Raw genomic sequence first — 19,587 nt, 5'->3', positions numbered from 1 at the left:
GGGCCTTACACCACTTGACCATCGACCACCTTGGCAAGGGCTTTTCTCTCGAAATAAATCTGCAACGGACTGCAATCATGAATTCTTTGATTTCCTAGGAAATATTAGATTGTGGGTGCGATATTTAAAAATAAAATGTTCTTATTTCCGAGTGTTCTAACGATTCTGTGTGGCCCGAAACGGATCCTGCGCCTTGACGCTTGACCTTGATTTTACCGTAACTGGAAGAGTAGTGGCGTGGCCACGTTCTCAGGAGCCCCCCACTAACATACTCAAGTTTGTCAAATAGCTGGGTCGCAGGATCGGTCTCTCCTTGTAAGAAAACATTAGCTTTAGTGCGTACCAAGGACGAGTTTGTAAGCATGTGGATGTGTTAGCACTGTATGTGTGATGTGTGATTTGATTTCTTTTCCGTGCAGCTGGACGCATCACCAACGGCGAGGTTGCCACTCTGGGCCAATTCCCGTACCAGGCTGGTCTCATCATCACTGTGTCTGAGGGACAGGTTTTCTGCGGTGGCTCCATCATCAGTGACACCTGGATTCTTACCGCCGCTCACTGCGCCGACCCGTGAGTGTATCATCACTATACAATTACTTCCAGCCACAGCCGTTCTCAACTAACTGTTCCAGTACTTTTTTTTTTTTTTAAGGAAACCCATAATGTATAGACAGACCGACTGTTGCTATGTGAATTTCTTTTATTTTACTAACAGTTTTGGTCCTTCAGAGCATCCTAAGGTACCTAAACATTAACACATAACGAAACAGACTTAATGAACCATCATGGAAGAAATTATGATCAAGATTAGGTAAAAACATGAGATGTTTAGAAATACATCGCAACATTGTACACACGTTCACAATGTTATTTCCAGTGTACAAAAGATTTGCATAGTTTTCAGTAATTCGTGTTTTATACTCTTGAAGGTCATCAATAACAACATCCCAGTTTGCTTTCCACAAAACGCTGGCACGTGGCAAATAGCAGATCGGTCTAAGGATTCACATAACTAATAAAGTATTGTGATCGGGACTCTATATTTACAGATGTAGATGACAATGTTCTTTGGAAAATATCGGAGAAATTAAGCAAATATTTAACTACCAATAGGAGAGAAACAGGAGTTATTTAATATAATTGAGGAAGCGAAAGTACGATCACGTAGGATACCAAACGTAATTTAAACGGATAGAGGATTTATTGATGGGGAGGATGCAACATGTTATCTTGGATGGAGAACCATCGATAGACGTAACTTCAGAAGTGTCCCTGGGAAGTGTCTTGGGACCCATGCTGTTCATGTTGTATGTTAACGATTCGGTAAACAATATTAATGGTAACCTCGTACTTTTATGGATGATCCAGTTATCCGTGCTAGAGTACTACCTGAAAAAAAAATGCACAAGTGTCCAGTCTGATACTGATAAGCTTTTAAGTGGTGCAAGCATTGACAACTAACTTTAAATGTTCATAAATATAAAACGGTGGAGTTCACGAAACGCAGAACAGTAGTATCCTGTGGCTATAATATAGGATTCTGGGGAAACTGTTGTACTCTCGATTCGAAAAAGAACGCACAAATGACGACAGGAAAAAGTTGTTAGGAATTCATGCCCCTGTAACAAGATGGATGGGCGAGGCGTACAGCAAATGGTCTTGCCGACAAACCAAGAAAATATTCTGGTCCTACATAAATCGCTAAGAGGGTCGAAGGCTTCTATTCACTCGCTCCTTTACCAGTCTGGTATGGCAATAGAAGACAGCAAAGGAAAGCGGAAGTTTTAACTATCGCGTTTAAGAATTCATCCACGAAGGAAACCCCAGTATGGAGAACATAATAATAGGCTTCCATGGCGTAGAGAAGCAGCTGAAAGAATTGAAAATAAATAAGTCGCCAATTGCGTGTGGAATCCCAATTCGGTTTTACAGACAGTACTCTACAGTTGAGTTTCACACAAAAAACTATGTTCTGAGGAACATCAGTGTTCCATGGGAAGTAAATAAGTGCTCCGCAAAAAAACTAAAGAAAAAATGACTTTTTTGACGATAGTAATTATTTCTTTTTAATTTTATTATGATTTCCGCATTATTAGTTATGATTTAAAATTGAAAGAATTACTAAATAAAACAAGTTTTTGTTCATTTTTAAAATTTTATTAACCTTCAAAATAAACAAGGTGCTCCATCAAAGTACCAGGATTCTCAAAGTGTTCCGTCAGGGGATGGTTTTGGAACACCTTCTATAGACGAAATGGGAAACAACAAATATTTCAGGGATGCCCGACGGTGAGATTGGGGTTCGCATCCCATTCAGTGGTATAACGTGAGTCACATGTGTAATCTATAATACTGAACGTCTAAAACGGTGCACGGGTCTTATTGCAGGTAGCCTAACTAGCAGCTTCCAGGAGCAATAAAATTTGATTGTTGGTATTCCTTAAAATCATAGACCGAAGTTTGAAATTTCAAATGTTTAAGAGGTTTAACCTTGTTTTAAAAGTTTGAGAGAATATCACAACTATTAAAGTTAGAAACTGTGTTAATATCTTGAGGCAGCGTAACTCAAGGCGCGAAAATTACCCTGACTACAGCCATCCAGTATTTGAGGATGAGACCACTCAGTGACTTCCAATAAATTTTACACATAATTCCAAATCTCTAAGAAACTTTTTCTCGCTGATACGTGCCACAAAACAATGAAAGAAAAAAGCTGTATCGCTTACTATATTTTCGCTGATCACACAGTAGAACTTCCTCAGGCATGGCGATTTTATTCATTACTTCTTCATTGCAAACTCAGTTCACAAACATTTTGCAGACAGCATCTACATATAACAATGGACGTATATGCAATATTATATCATTATAAGACGCATAGTTCAGAAGAGTTCAGGAGACTGATGACGTAAGTATTGAGATATGTGAAGAACTAGCTTTTCTTAAAACAGCTGTATTAATGCTATTTTATTCATGGTAGTTCGATTCTTTAAAGAATCGGATGTGGACGTGAGCTTCTGGTGATGTATCCTAAACGCAAATATTAGTTCTGATTATAACAGTACCAGTAAACCCCAGGTTCTTTAAAGAATTGAAGTCTCTTGTATGAAACAGCTTCAAACGTTTGATGACCGTGTTAAATATTTTACATCAACGCTATAAGCGAGAAAAAGTTTACAATAGGCTTGAAATTGCGTTTAAATTTTTTTGCAATTATTAAGTGCTCCCATTATCAAACACTGGATCGGTGTACTTTTGATAATTTGCATCCGTGTGAAGCAAAAGCTAGTTTTTCCCGCATCTACTGATCTATGATTCGTATAATGGTGTAATTTTGCGAGCATATTCAGTGGTATATATGGATACTGCTTGGAAAACGTGTTCCGAGTAGAGCTTGTAGTGAAGAAGTAACAAAGTAAAATGTCATGACCGATGCAGAAGTCTTACTGCAAGAACAGTATGGTAAGCGATACACTCCTTTCCTTTCATAATCTTGCGGGGATTGTCAGCGAGAAAAAATTTCAAAAATCTTTGAAATTGTGGCTAAAGTTTGTTGGAAGACTAAGTGCTCACATTCTCTACTGCAGGGTAAATATAATCGTGGTAATTTGCGCATAGTGAATTATCCTGGCTCGAGAGAATCAGTTTGTAGCACTTGACTTACTGTCTCAGATCTTTAACGTAAGATCATAACTCTTAATGAGAAAATTATGATAAAATTTCAAATGTTTGAATTCAGTAAGTAATAACATGAAATATTGAAAATCAAAGTTTTGCTGCCTCTGCAAGCAGTTAGATAGGCATCCTGCAACTGAAATTGCGAATCATGAACGATGAACTGTGAGCCATGAAACGGGTTAGTCAGTAATATATAAGGGGGGAGTCACATGAAACACCCACCACAGCGGGACCTTGGAATGGTTCCACTCAAAAATAATTACCACAAACGTTAAGGCATCTATCCCACTGGGAGAAGAGACGATCAATTCATGTTTCGTAGAACGCAACCACTCTTGCATTTCCTCGTCTGGCTGGTGCCAAAGTCCACGCACGTCTTTCCTCAGGTCGTAAAAGACGTGAAAATCACACGGTGAACGATCCGGGTTATACGAAGGATGTTATGATGTTTCCCAACCAAATCACTGAAGCGTTGTCTTCGTCCGATGGCAGTGTGGGGGCGGCCGTTGACATGCAACAAGATGATTCTGTCCGACAGCATTCCTGGGTGTTCTGACTTTATGGCACGTTGCAGTTTCTGCGAAGTGTCTTCGTAGCGCATTGATTGTGGTTCGACGCTCGAGGAACTCGATGAGCGGACGGTAACTGCAATCGAAAGGCGAAGTCACCAGCACCTTACCGTAACTTGTGTGAACAGATTTGGATTTCTTTCGCAGGCGAGATGAGGGATGTTTCCACTGTTGGCTTTGCCGTTTGCCCTCGAATGCTGTCGGATGGGATCAGCCTGTTGCCTGATAACGCCCGCCTTCACATTGCGAACTGGACGAAGGCTACGCTTCAGCAATTAGGTTGCGAAACACTGAAACATCTTCCGTGCAAACTGGATCTTTCGCCGTCTGATTTTCAGATCTTTGGTGAAATGAGGTGAGGCATGCGTGGACTTGAGTTTCAGTCGGACGAGGAAGTGCAAAAATGGGTAAGGTTCTGGATCCTTCAGCGGCTGGCTGCATCCTGCGAAACAGGAACTGATCGTGGCGTCTCCCAGTGGGATAAATGTCTCAATGCGAGCGGTGATTACTTTTGAATGGAACCATTCCACGGTCCTATTGTGGTGGGTGTTCGGTTTTCATTTGACTGCCCCTCATAGATACTTCAGAATTCGTTTATAGTTTTTCGACAATCGCTGAACTGTGCACGGATAATCCAGAAACAGAATAATCAGCGCCCTGGTATTCGAGAGCTTGTTGTACTGTATAGTGATGGTTTAATGTTAATACAACGCATTGATTAAGTTTCTCTGTTTTGTCTGCCTTTTTAATGTATGCCCCTGTTATCCTTTTTTGGATCTACAGAATATGACGAACGAATGACTGAATGAACAACCGCCATGCTTAGTCCGCCTCTGGCGTACTGCGTTTATGACAAGCTCTCTGTGTTGTATTGCAGGGGCACGCTCTTCGAGATTCACCTGGGCGCTCTGTACGTTCGCCAGGAGGAGGCCCAGCAGGTGGTGCTCTCGAGCACGACCAAGATCGTGCATAACAGATACGTCGCTAGCCCGCCCTCCAACGACATCGCCCTCGTGCAGTTGCCCAGCGCCGTCTCCTTCAACGGTGAGCACTCCCACAGTGACTGGTGTCGTTGCGCTCCAGTTCAGACGCACGGCAGTCAACGCTATACGAGTACATTGTATAGCATAGACAGTTGGTGCGAGAGGTCCGCAGTTTTAATTGTACAGTATAACTTAAAACTGCCTACCTATTGCAGCGAGAGTCTCTACCTAGTAAAACTGAATGAACGACCGTTATCTTAGTGGACACTGACCATCAACTTACCGGTTATAATCCATTTGGACAAAATTAATTTTACACTTAATTAGAACACAAATTTTTGCTTATTTGTTTTCACTTACAATGTTCTGCAGTTCTACAGCAATCTCAGCGGACAAAAAGACACTGAGGTAGCAAAAGTCATGGGATACCTGCTGATAAAGTGACGGACCTCCTTTTGCCTGGCATATTGCAGCAACTCGATGTGGTATGGACTTAGCAAGTCGTTAGAAGTCCCCTGCAAAAATAGTGAGCCACGCTGCCTCTATAGGTGCCCCTAAACACGGAAGTGTTGCCGGTACATGATGCTGTGCAACAACTGATCTTTCGATTAAGTCTCATAACCGTTCGACGGAATTCATGTCGGGCGATCTGGATGGTCAGATCATTCGCTCGAATTTTCCAGAATGTTCTTCAAACTACTGACGAACAACTGTGGCCCGGTGACATGGTGCATTCCCATCCACAAAAATTCCATCGTTGTTTGGGAACATGAAGTCTATGAATGGCTGCAAATGGTCTCCTAGAAGCCGAACATAACCATTTTCCAGTCATCGTTCGGTTCATCTGGACCAGAAGACCCAGTCGATTCCTTGTAAACACAGCCGACACCATTATGGATACACCACCAGCTTGCACAGGGCCTTATTGACTACTTTAAAGAAACTCAAATTGAAAATGATGCAAATAAGGTCTTTGGAAAAGTCATTAATTGGTTTTCTGCAAACGGGCTTGCTCTAAACTTTAAAAAAACACAGTACATCCAATTTTCTGTTGCAAAAAGTACAGTTCCTTCAATAAATATAACACATCAACAGAAGTCAGCAGACAGGGTAGAGCATACTAAGTTTTTGGGTGTACATATAGATGAGAATCTTAACTGGAAAATTCATGTTTTGGATCTTCTAAAGCGAGTAGGTTCAGCAATTTTTGCAATCAGAATAATTGTCAATTTTAGGGATATAGAAATTAGTAAGCTATCATACTTTCCATACTTTCACTCTCTGATGTCATACGGAATAATATTTTGGGGTAACTCAACATTTAGACAAAAAGTATTCACTTTTCAAAAGAAAGTGGTTAGAATAATGTGTGCGGTTCATAGTCACACATCTTGAAGGCATCTTTTTAAAAGATTCGGAATTCTTACAACAGCCTCACAGCACATTTAATCACTAATGAAATTTGTTCTCAACAACATGGACCAGTTTAGAAACAACAGTGACATTCATAATACCAGAAAAAAGAAAGACTTACACTATCCTTTACTCAACCTATCTTTGGCACAGAAAGGGGTAAAATATGCTGCTATAAAAATTTTCGAGAAATTACCAGATGAAATAAAATGTCTGACAGACAGCAGTAATAACTTCAAAAATAAATTGAAATCATTTTTCCTTGACTACTCCTTCTATACCATAGATGAATTCTTGAATAGGAATAAATATAATCTATAAATATAGTATATGCATTTTGTGCCATTTAAGGGTATGGGGTAAATAATAGAAATATTAATCTTTAACTCTGTATTGTAATATATATATATATATATATATATATATATATATATATATATATATATATATATATATATATATTACAATACATATGTGCATTTCCTGTGCACTTGACAGGTTCCACATCATACCGGCTACCGTATCGTGCGACAAATCAATGGAACACATAACCATCTAACTAACTAACTTGGACCCATGACTTCGTGGGGTCTGCGCCACACTCGAACCCTACCACCAGCTCTTACCAACTGAAATCGGGGCTCATCTGACCAGGCAACGGTTTTACAGTCGTCTAGGGCCCAACAGATACGGCCACGAGTGCAGGAGAAGCGCTGTAGGTGATGTCATGCTGTTAGTAAAGGCGTTCAAGTCGGTCGTTTGCTACTACATCCCATTAACGCCAAATTCTGCAGCGGTGTCCTAGCGGATACGTTCGTCGTACATCTCACACTGATTTCCAAGGTTACTTCAGGCAGTGTCGCTTGTTTGTTAGCACTGACGACTAAGCAAACGCCGCTGCTCTCGGTCGTTAAGAGAAGGCCGTCGGCCATTACGTTACCTGTGGTGAGGGAATGCCTGAAATTTGGTATTATTTGCACACTCTTGACGCTGTGTATCTCGAGATACTGTATTCCCTAACGATTTCCGAAATGGAATGTCCCATGTGTCTAGCTCCCCATTTCCCATTCAAGGCCTGTTAATTCCCGTCGTCAGGCCATAATCACGCCGAGCATCGCCTGCCCTTTTGAATATTGTGTACGTGATAGTACCGCCATCTGTGTGTGTACATACCTCCGTCCCATGACTTTTGCCACCTCAGTCTATAACTAGTATAGATCACATGTTTTTCTTCCCTTGCCGTCCATTGTCACAAGGAGAGTCGTTGCTGCTGTTCATCTCCTTTGGGAGGTGTGCTGCAATGTGAGACAAGGAGACTTCTCTCTGCCTACAGAATACATCCAGCCTGTGAACCTGCCCAGTAGCAGCGAGCTGAACAACAAGTTCGTCGGAGCTGAGACGACCGTCAGTGGATGGGGACTGGAGAGCGACTGTGAGTACTCCTCTGTTGGTAACATATATATACCTGTGTGTGTGTGTGTGTGTGTGTGTGTGCGTGTGTGTGTGTGTGTGTGTGTGTGCGCGCGCACGTGTGCGCACGCGTTGATAAACGTGCGTGGTGTGCAAGTATAATAATGTAAGCAATACTTAGGGCTCTCCTTTGTTCTCGCGTTGCTTTGCTAATGAAACAGATTCCTGCTCCTCAATCAATATTTACAATCACATCACAATCTGGTCGCGCAAACGAACAATAAATGTTACCATCACTTCTTGTAGTTTCTCAACAAAAATGGACTCAGATGTAATTAGATCGCCGATTCAAGCTCGCCGAGTGCGGTGAGATGGTTCCGGTAGATATTGTCTTGCAATGTGTCTCACAAAAAGTAACCACAAAGAGTCAGATAGGGCGAATATTGGTGCCAATCCATCACTGCGCCAACGAATTGGCAGTAGACAAACACAATGACATCCCGATGCGTTCATCTAGTAAGTGAAAAATCTGTTTGGTGCGATGTGGTCTGGATCCATCTTGCGCAAATCACTCAGTACGTGGTTGATCCTCCAACGCTAGCGTCCTCTGCTGCATACCACAGCCCAAACAGTAAATCTCTGAGAATGCAATGGTTCCGCTTCACACAAATGGAGATTTTCGGTGCCCCAAAATCACCATGTCTGTTTATTCACGACTCCGTTCAGGTGGAAGCGTGCCTCATCTGTGAACCAGATGCAGCCAACATGAAAACCTTAATTAGCAACCATTATGAAGATCTGGTTCGCAAAGGCAGCCCTATGTCGCACGGCTCAGGTATGGCCCGGTGGCTTTGAATCTTGAATGGACACATATATAGGCTCTGTCTCGGTATGTTCTGCGTGCTGGAACGGTTCAGACCAGTCTTTTCTACAGTCCTTCGGACGGATATCCTCGAATTTTGATAAACAATTCCAGAAATCGTGATGACATGTTCAGGAGCAACTACAGTTTGCCCGGGCCAAAAATCCCTCCTAGATGATGAGCCACACTGCCTGTCCACTGGAATCCGGCGAATAGTTTTCGTATCGAATTCTTTTGGAACATTAAATCCTGTTTGCAAACTGTGCCTTGTTGTCGTAGGGCTGTGTTCTAACCTATGGTATTCCAGTACCAGAAAAAACACGTTGTTCAACGGAAGAGATGACTTTAACCTCTTCCTTCGCTACACTAACCTCCTTTCACGTTTCAACTGCAGAACTGATCGCTCTTAGCTGTGGTGCACTACTTATAACCACTACGTATTGCGATTACAACGCTATCTGTTATCAGCTTTTCTGTATAAAGTTCCTACAGCTTTCACAACGAACATCCCGTTTGTTGCACTTGTCTATCGATCTTAGCTTTTGAGATATTTAATACTGAAATCAGGGACTCGTCCGCTGGACATCCTTAATTATTCTTTAAGTAATAATTCATATATTGCTGAAAAAATGAAAACAACTTTTTTTCAACATCTACTGTTGGTATTCATCTTTACTTTTTCGGCATCTTTAGTAAAGATTATCGCAATATGTGTGCACTGATATTCCGTACAAATACTGACAATTTTATATCTTTAACAGATCGATTGAAAATATTCGTTACAGGAGGAAAAAGCATTTTTGGAGGGTGCGGTTGCGGACGGCGACTAAAGTTTCAGCAACAGTTTAGTGACTCCCGGTCCATAGGAAGTATTTTCTGCGCCACTAGACAACTATGCTTCTATCATCAGTTTTCGACCTCTATATATTATGCCTCACCCAATCCTCTATCTTCGCTACATTCCTTTTTCTCTCATCGTCTCTGAATGACTCGCATACTCGCAGTCCATAAGTTATGACCTGTAGATTAAAACTGAAGAAACTGCAAAAAGGTGGGAATTTAAGGAGATGGGACCTGGATAAACTGAAAGAACCAGAGGTTGTACAGAGTTTCAGGGAGAGCATAAGGGAACAATTGACAGGAATGGGGGAAAGAAATACAGTAGAAGAGGAATGGGTAGCTTTGAGGGATGAAGTAGTGAAGGCAGCAGAGGATCAAGTAGGTAAAAAGACGAGGGCTAGTAGAAATCCTTGGGTAACAGAAGAAATATTGAATTTAATTGATGAAAGGAGAAAATATACAAATGCAGTAAATGAAGCAGGCAAAAAGGAATAGAAACGTCTCAAAAATGAGATCGACAGGAAGTGCAAAATGGCTAAGCAGGGATGGCTAGAGGACAAATGTAAGGATGTAGAGGCTTTTCTCACTAGGGGTAAGATAGATACTGCCTACAGGAAAATTAAAGAGACATTTGGAGATAAGAGAACCACTTGTACGAACATCAAGAGCTCAGATGGAAACCCAGTTCTAAGCAAAGAAGGGAAAGCAGAAAGGTGGAAGGAGTATATAGAGGGTCTATACAAGGGCGATGTACTTGAGGACAATATTATGGAAATGGAAGAGGATGTAGATGAAGATGAAATGGGAGATACGATACTGCGTGAAGAGTTTGACAGAGCACTGAAAGACCTGAGTCGAAACAAGGCCCCCGGAGTAGACAACATTCCATTAGAACTACTGATGGCCTTGGGAGAGCCAGTCATGACAAAACTCTACCATCTGGTGAGCAAGATGTATGAGACAGGCGAAATACCCTCAGACTTCAAGAAGAATATAATAATTCAAATCCCAAAGAAAGCAGGTGTTGATAGATGTGAAAATTACCGGACAATCAGTTTAATAAGCCACAGCTGCAAAATACTAACACGAATTCTTTACAGACGAATGGAAAAACTAGTAGAAGCCGGCCTCGGGGAAGATCAGTTTGGATTCCGTAAAAATACTGGAACACGTGAGGCAATACTGACCTTACGACTTATCTTCGAAGAAAGATTAAGGAAAGGCAAACCTACGTTTCTAGCATTTGTAGACTTAGAGAAAGCTTTTGACAATGTTGACTGGAATACTCTCTTTCAAATTCTAAAGGTGGCAGGGGTAAAATACAGGGAGCGAAAGGCTATTTACAATTTGTACAGAAACCAGATGGCAGTTATAAGAGTCGAGGGACATGAAAGGGAAGCAGCGATTGGGAAGGGAGTAAGACAGGGTTGTAGCCTCTCCCCGATGTTATCCAATCTGTATATTGAGCAAGCAGTAAAGGAAACAAACGAAAAATTCGGAGTAGGTATTAAAATCCATGGAGAAGAAATAAAAACTTTGAGGTTCGCCGATGACATTGTAATTCTGTCAGAGACAGCAAAGGACTTGGAAGAGCAGTTGAACGGAATGGATGGTGTCTTGAAGGGAGGATATAAGATGAACATCAACAAAAGCAAAACGAGGATAATGGAATGTAGTCGAATTAAGTCGGGTGATGCTGAGGGAATTAGATTAGGAAATGAGGCACTTAATGTAGTAAAGGAGTTTTGCTATTTGGGGAGCAAAATAACCGATGATGGTCGAAGTAGAGAGGATATAAAATGTAGACTGGCAATGGCAAGGAAAGCGTTTCTGAAGAAGAGAAATTTGTTAACATCGAATATAGATTTAAGTGTCAGGAAGTCATTTCTGAAAGTATTTGTATGGAGTGTAGCCATGTATGGAAGTGAAACATGGACGGTAAATAGTTTGGACAAGAAGAGAATAGAAGCTTTCGAAATGTGGTGGTACAGAAGAATGCTGAAGATTAGATAGGTAGATCACATAACTAATGAGGAGGTATTGAATAGGATTGGGGAGAAGAGGAGTTTGTGGCACAACTTGACCAGAAGAAGGGATCGGTTGGTAGGACATGTTCTGAGGCATCAAGGGATCACCAATTTAGTATTGGAGGGCATCGTGGAGGGTAAAAATCGTAGGGGGAGACCAAGAGATGAATACACTAAGCAGATTCAGAAGGATGTAGGTTGCAGTAGGTACTGGGAGATGAAGAAGCTTGCACAGGATAGAGTAGCATGGAGAGCTGCATCAAACCAGTCTCAGGGCTGAAGACCACAACAACAACAACATGGTATTTAATAATATATTCCTTGTTGTATGTCGCAACAGCACTATTTGTTCCCAAGTGTAAACTGTAATGCACTATGTCTATCTGTCTGTAACCTTTACATGGGTTATGTCCGAAGTGACCAGACTGTTGGTGCAAATGCAGCAGATAATAAGGTCAGGGGCGTGTTTATAAAAGTAACCAGAGTCTGCTAAAAACTGTCATGGACATGATGAAGCCGTCTTTAAGAGATTTGTGCCCTACACAGTTCTAAAGAGAAGTCTTCATGATCGCACACAGAATCAGAATGAGAGTATGAGGCAATATAGTTTTGACCGGAATTCTGGTCCTCATATGCATGGAGCTTCTTTGCACCGGATGTCGTAGTTGACGTCGCCTCCTCCCACACAGCGACTGCACTGCCAGTAGCAATGTCCCCATTTTCGCAAGAAACTGTCGTTATTCTATTTCTCATGTGCTTCCCTGGAGATTTCTTCTTTTTAAAAATTCGGTTACTGAATCATGCCATATTTGCACTGACCCAACAATAAAATTCACAAATAAACAACAAACGTGTTCGTTGTTCTTGATATTCGCAAGGGCGCTCGTACCCGGAGACAAGGGGGGCTGCGCCTCCCCCCACCCCCACCTAGCCCTCATGAAAAGGAAAAAAATACATACTGTAGCCAGGTGATTTTGTTTCAAGAAAATTATTTAAAAGTCGTTATTATGCAGGTTTATAATAGGGTCGGAACAGGAATTTTTTTTATGGGTGCTTGAAGTCATTATTCATCTGTGAAATTATTAAAAATACTCCATACCTCCAGACCTTGACCCCCACCCCCCACTCCACCCCAAACTATCATATTGGCGCTCCGGATATTCGCCTTCTGAAATGGAAACAACCGCCTGTAGTACCAGATTAGCGAACTGTGACTACACGTACTGCAGATATATTATCTGCAAATTTTCTGAAAATTTAAATGACATATTTCGCCAGGGAATATTTCACGCCAAGCCTATATGAGCATTTTTAAAAAATAAATTAAAAATGAATTAAGGTAAATGCAAAATATATATATATCATGTAGAAATTTTAATATACTAAAAACGATATTCAGGGCATTTTCTTGGACCTAATCCACTTAACCCTTATCTTCGTTCCATCGTACTTTAGCTTCCTTCTCGCAAAAGGAAAAATCGTGATATAAAGTTCCTTCGCCACAAAAGTTGTTTGAGGAAGTGAAGAAAGGGAGCTGCTTGAATCTCAAATGTAAGATAAAATAGTGCCAATGACTCATGTAGATTGACCAAGGTACTGAGATTCAGCTGCAGTATTTATCTCACCTTCAGTTGTGGAACACGAATTACTTCGATAAATGTTAACATGCCTGGCCAAAAGCAGTTTGCAAAATAACCGCCGGCCGGGCTGGCCGAGCGGTTCTAGGCGCTACTGTCTGGAACCGCGCGACCGCTACGGTCGCAGGTTCGAATCCTGCCTCGGGCATGGATGTGTGTGATGTCCTTAGGTTAGTTAGGTTTAACTAGTTCTAAGTTCTAGGGGACTAATGACCTGAGAAGTTGAGTCCCATAGTGCTCAGAGCCACTTGCAAAATAACCAATGGCACATCCGGTGAATGTTCACCAAATGAAGGGGTTTCGAGCAAGTGTTCATTTCTTTTTATTTATTTGTTATTTTCCTTTAGTTTGTTGTCTATATACAAGAATAGACCGAATGCTGCGCACGAATTGGCATGAATACAGCAAATAATATTTTAACACAATTTCAGATGTGGTAGTAATAACTAAGCATTACGCCGTTTAAGGAGAAAAAATCTACACAGAATATCCACATAAAAAGAAAAATAATAATAATAAAAATAAACGTCTACATACTACCATTTGGCCATCTGGCACACGGATATATGTTCATCCAGAACCTAGAAGGCATACAACACTGGTTTGGTACACTATGTATTATTGACAGATCACAAATTTTGTAATTTACAGTTCTGGACTATGCTACCATACAACACTACACTACACAGCATTGCAGTAGGCAACATTACACTACTGTACTTGGTATCATAACGAAGCTGGATTTCTTATTTGTCTGGATGGATAGCCCAAGGCGAGCTGAGGTGCAAGTTGCAATTCACAGGGGCCGCTCTGCTGTTCCACCCAAGGTGTACATCTACATCTACATCTGGATGGATACTCTGCAAGTCACATTTAAGTGCCTGGCAGAGGGTTCGTCCAACCACCTTCACAATCCTCTAATATTCCAATGTCGTACAGCTCGCGGAAGAAACCAACACTTATATACTTTCAGTGAGATCTATCATTTCCCTATATCGTGATCATTTCTGCCTTTGTAGATCGGCGTCAACAAAATAGAAAATTTGTGAAAAGATTCCGCCGCAACGGGAAACAACTTTATTCGAATGATGTTCACCCCAAATCCTGTATCATTTCAATGACACTCTCTCCCCTATTTCACGATAATACGAAACGTGCAGACCTTCTCTGAACTTTTTCGATGGTACTCCGTCAATTCTATTTAGTAAGAAACCCAAACCGAGCAGAAGTATTCTAAAACAGGACGGACAAGCGTAGTGTAGACAGTCTGTTTCGTAGATCTGTTACATTTTCTAAGTGCCCTGCCAATAAAACGCAGTCTTTGGTTATATTACCCCACAACATTTTCTCTGTGTTCTTTTCAGTTTAAGTTCTTCGTAACTGTAATTCCTAAGGCCCGCATCTCGTGGTCGTGCGGTAGCGTTCTCGCTTCCCACGCCCGGGTTCCCGGGTTCGATTCCCAGCGGGGTCATGTATTTTCTCTGCTTCGTGATGGCTGGGTGTTGTGTGCTGTCTTTAGGTTAGTTAGGTTTAAGTAGTTCTAAGTTCTAGGGGACTGATGACAATAGATGTTAAGTCCCATAGTGCTCAGAGCCATTTTTTGTAATTCCTAGGTATTAATTTGAATTTATAGCCTTTAGATTTGACTTATTTATCGCGTAGCCGAAGTTTAACGGATCCAGTTTAGTGCTCATGTGGACGACCTCGCACTTTTCGATATTTAGGGTCAACTGCCAATTTTCGCACCAAACACATCGTTTTGCAACTTGTTTTGATCTTCTAATGACTTTACTAGTCGATAAACGACAGCGTCATCTGAAAACAACCTAAGATGGCTGCTCAGATTGTCTCCCAAATCATTTGTATAGATAAGAAACAGCGAAGGGCTTATAACACTGCCTTGGGGAGCGCCAGAAATCATTTCTGTTTTACTCTATGAATTTCGGTCAAATACTTTGGGAGATGGCTATCAGGGTCTCAGGAAATCCTTCCTAGTCCTCCCCGACGCTCGTTTCTTCACTGCTTCCAGAAGGTTGTTGTAGGTGGGTATTCGAACGTGGCGCGTCTCGTTGTCTTGATGTAAGACCTCATCTTCTTGGTTCTCTCTCAGTCATGTAGGGTTGCAGTTCATAAGCTGATACTTCAGCAGTCGGCGGGTCCAGCTAATGCCGCAGTTCCTCATTCCTTATTGCATTACGCTCAGCGAGAGTACACAGTTGCCATTTTCGTGTTGCAGCATCTGAACAGATCAGCGAGGTTCTGCGTTACGCTGTGGCACCTGTCATCAGCCACCTGACCTGCAACCTGCGCTACTTGCTCCAGATCAACGACGACATGCACATCTGCACGTCCGGCGACAACGGCGTCAGCACTTGCAACGTACGTATACACGCACAACACACAGGGAGTAGAAAAAATACGTGTACAAAATTTTAGTGTTTAGATAAGGTAAAGAGAAACACTACATTTGTGTGGCACGACACAGATGCTTCCTTCCCCTGCTAAGGGCCATTAGGGCTTTAATGTTGTTGACGGTCAGAGACAGTGTTCAGAGTGCTGTGTGATGAATACTGTTTCAGAGATATTGGTGAGAATGCCGCCCGTTTACATTAACGCACAACTGGTATCGGCGTTCTGGTGACTGTCTAACACGGTCGTAACAACCAGGTGTTTCACGAAAACTGCCTGCAGCTTTAGCCGAATGGGCAACCCGTTCTTATGTGGTGTCTATCTGTGTGTTGTGCAGCAAATTCTTCTTCTTCACCCACAAGAGAAAATCCAGAAGAGTGAGGCAACATCTCTAAAACAATATTCATCACACTGAAGTTTGAACATCGTCTCTGAGTATCACTAGAGTCAAAAATTCCATGAACCATGAACTGCTAGTGGGGAAACAGATACATATGACATTTTTGTTACATGAAGAAGTGTTTCTTTTTATCTCTTCTACACACACAAAAATAGTATATACGCAGGTTTTTACATCCTTGCACGCGGACATACGCGTGTTTCTGCTGCTATAAACGAGATCGTGCAGAAGCGCTCGACTATCTATGTCCCAATGAGATACAGAGAAATTACCACAATCTGAGTAGTATACAGTTACTTCCCTTTGTCGTCATACTTTTTTTTCATTTAACTTTTACATTGCTCCTCTAGGGGAGGCGGGCTGTCAGCGTCCATTTTGCTGCCTTCAGCCTTTGATTGAAAAACAATCACATATACAGATAAGAACAAGATTAAAAGCAATATCACAGTCTTGAACAAGAATAAAAGCAATATCATAATCTTGATGGAACGGTTGTATGTACGATCTGATGACTTCTTAGGGTGATGGTGCTCTGCGTTCCTACTAACATTTCCTAGGTGATAAGTTTAGGCGTGTATAGAACTGAAGACTAGGTTATATGAGGAACGGTGTGGGTCGATTATCGGTAGGTGTCGGTACTAAGGGGCGGAAGGACTTCCGTTATGAATGGAAACGATAGCCTTGAGTCTTTATTTGAAAAGAAGGAATAAGTAGGTTCCGTACGATCGATACAATGGTAACGTCTCAAGAATGATGTCTTGGTCTTTGAGGGGAAGGTGCTTGAAGTTACCCAGGAAAAGTGCATGGAGTGTGTGAAGATTTAGGGAAGGTGGGACTGCTGAGAAAGGTGAGGCAGCCAAGTACGGTTCTCAATGGTGGAGGATATAGCTGGGTGTAGGGGGTTTGATTTTGAGGGGAGGCATAGGAATGAAGATACTTCAGGTGTTAATGATTTGGTACGGGATACATGTGGGAAGGGTAAAAGAACACGTAAATCGAGGCGGATTGTGCAACGCTCAAGGTCTCGGAAAGAGTGGTAAACATGGGAGAGGCAGAGAGCCATGCAGTATTTGCATAGGGGAGGATGGAATCGATGAACGACTTTTAGGTATGTAAGACTGTAGACGGATTTAATCTCAATATTGGGTTAGATCAAGAGTACGGCTGGATGTATTTTGGAGTGTTAGTAGGTTAACTTTTCATCGAAGATTAGGTCAAGATATTTGAGTGCTTTGGATAGGTATTTGAATAGTTGTAGATTGTGAGGTAAAGGTCTAGTGCGTAAAGAGCCTGGGTGTTCTTTCCTATAATTATTCCCTGGATTTTCCAAGACTGATGCAGAAGTACTGCCAGTAGTTGCACCAGGAGATGCAGTTTCTGAATTCAAATAGAAGACAATGGAAGGAGCAGTGACGAGATGGAACCTTGGCGAGTGGGTTTAGTTGATTCTTACACAGGATGGACAGTTAGAAAGTATGCCATAAGGCGGACGTAACTGACTGGAAGCACATGTTGTGGAGTTCGCACAAAATTCCGTCTGTACACAGTCATAGGCTCTTTAAATGTCTACTAATGGGAAGGGCGGTGTCGGCGTTTCTTGTGTTGGTGCTGACTGAGATTGAATAGGTTCTCACACACAAATGTACTACAATATATTTTATTCGTATCTCCGCCAATAAAGAATTATAAGCGTGCTCCCCTATGCTTCTCTTTGAATCATTCAATACAAGTATCAGGCAATGTAACTCGAGTCCGTACTGTCATTTATATTCATTGGAAGTGAAATAACTTGCTGCACTCTGTTCGGTTCATTGTTCTAGGCATGATGAAGAGTTCCGCTGTTACCGTCAGCTGATGATGATTACATAGTTGCTGCTTCAGCTGTAGACTAAGCACTCCAGCGAACTGTGACCCTCTGGTTAAGCTGCTGGAGGCTGTCCTTGCAGCAGCATTGTGTATACACGAGAGACTGCTATAGTACGAGGTGTTATCGACGATTAACAGACAAGACAATGAGTCGTCCCTAAGCTTACAACTACGATGCTTTTGTAATCCTATCCATTTTCATTTATTCATTTAAATCTGGTCTGTAACGTAATCAAGGCGGAATTTTGATCATTTCATGTAACAACACGTTTCGTGCATTGCTGGTACGTCCTATATCTGTCTCTTTCCGAACCAATTTCCATACAACACATTTAATTCCTCTATGTGTGAAGAATGTTTCCTGAAAGTTTCGCCACACCTTCTTGTCGCACCCTGTATAAGTTAGATGCCTCCTGTACCTTGTTACTACTACGCTCCGCGTGAACGTCTGCATTTTCCAGTCCTCTGGTAATCTCTCCGTCTGTGTGTACAGGGCGACAGTGGCGGCCCACTGGTGATCTACGAGGACGACGGATCGGCCACGCAGATCGGAATTGTGTCCTTCGGTTTCATCCTTGGATGCGAGGTCGGCTGGCCACCAGTGTTCACTCGCGTCACCAACTACATGGACTGGATCAGCGAGAACAGTGGCATCGCCATCAGATCATAGATGCGCTTTGCTCGTGTATTCTGTGTGAATCAATAAAAGACCCAAAACAGCAGCATTGTATTTTCCTTTGTTAGCATAGATACGGAAAGCACTAAGCTTCCACATTTTACCTTACGATCAGGAAAGTGTCTCTTAGTACAGCTCTCTATTAAGCAGTACAAGGTACCCATTAAGTAACTGGATTCACTTTAGGAAGTAACATGGCCACGAATAGACCTAGCCTATAAAATATCAGTGTCAACAGTACCTTTGAGCACCCAGCTAATCATGAAAGTAAGTTCACTAGCTATTCCGCCCACAGTATTAAGAAATCACACATACAACACTAAATTGAGGTGTCCAGAAGCAAAATGCAGTGAGTGCACTAGAATAATTTTTTCAGGAAACGAAAAACACTTCTTACTTACTTCACATGGCAGGTATTCGAAATTCCTTTTCATCATAGATTTATGCTTACCTAAGGAGTATATTTCTGACAATTCCTGAAATATTCAGCTTTTATTTTGTTAATTATTACCTTAAATAATTTGGAGTCATCGAGTTTTGCCTCTGTTCCCAGGGATCTACAATGCTTCTGTAGATATCGATGTGCATATATTATCATTATATAAAAAAGAAACCTTAATACTGTTACAAAAGATTTAAAGACTAAAACTGAATGTGATTACAAAATATGTGACATTAAACAATAGTTTGAAAGTAGTTGATACAAAGCATGTGACAGTAAACAATAGTTTGAAGGTAGTTAATACGTCACAAACTTTCAGGTCCTGACCCGTCCCCTCTAAATTACATTGGCAACTCATTCTCCTCTGGATGAATT

The 19,587-nt window shown here is 41.6% G+C and overlaps 1 protein-coding gene across 7 annotated transcripts in view; it reads left to right on the top strand.

Annotated features, from left to right (window-relative positions):
• Positions 1 to 19,587, top strand: part of LOC126198547 (brachyurin-like) — a 443,832-nt gene that overhangs the window by 15,399 nt on the left and 408,846 nt on the right. For 2 of the 7 annotated variants that reach the window (XM_049934967.1, XM_049934966.1), the window contains exons 3-7: positions 420 to 570; positions 5,125 to 5,291; positions 7,977 to 8,075; positions 15,656 to 15,798; positions 18,588 to 18,680. The exons of 3 other annotated variants lie outside the window; for them this stretch is intronic. In XM_049934967.1, coding sequence (XP_049790924.1) covers positions 420 to 570; positions 5,125 to 5,291; positions 7,977 to 8,075; positions 15,656 to 15,798; positions 18,588 to 18,680 — 653 coding nt within the window. The remainder of the gene's footprint in view (positions 1 to 419; positions 571 to 5,124; positions 5,292 to 7,976; positions 8,076 to 15,655; positions 15,799 to 18,587; positions 18,681 to 19,587) is intronic. 2 more of the 7 variants (XM_049934968.1, XM_049934965.1) reach the window with 2 other exon arrangements.

Source organism: Schistocerca nitens, chromosome 8 (genome assembly GCF_023898315.1).
Source record: "Schistocerca nitens isolate TAMUIC-IGC-003100 chromosome 8, iqSchNite1.1, whole genome shotgun sequence".
NCBI lineage: Eukaryota > Metazoa > Arthropoda > Insecta > Orthoptera > Acrididae > Schistocerca > Schistocerca nitens.
Note: the sequence above shows the minus strand (reverse complement) of the source record. Positions and strands in the feature narration are given on the sequence as shown.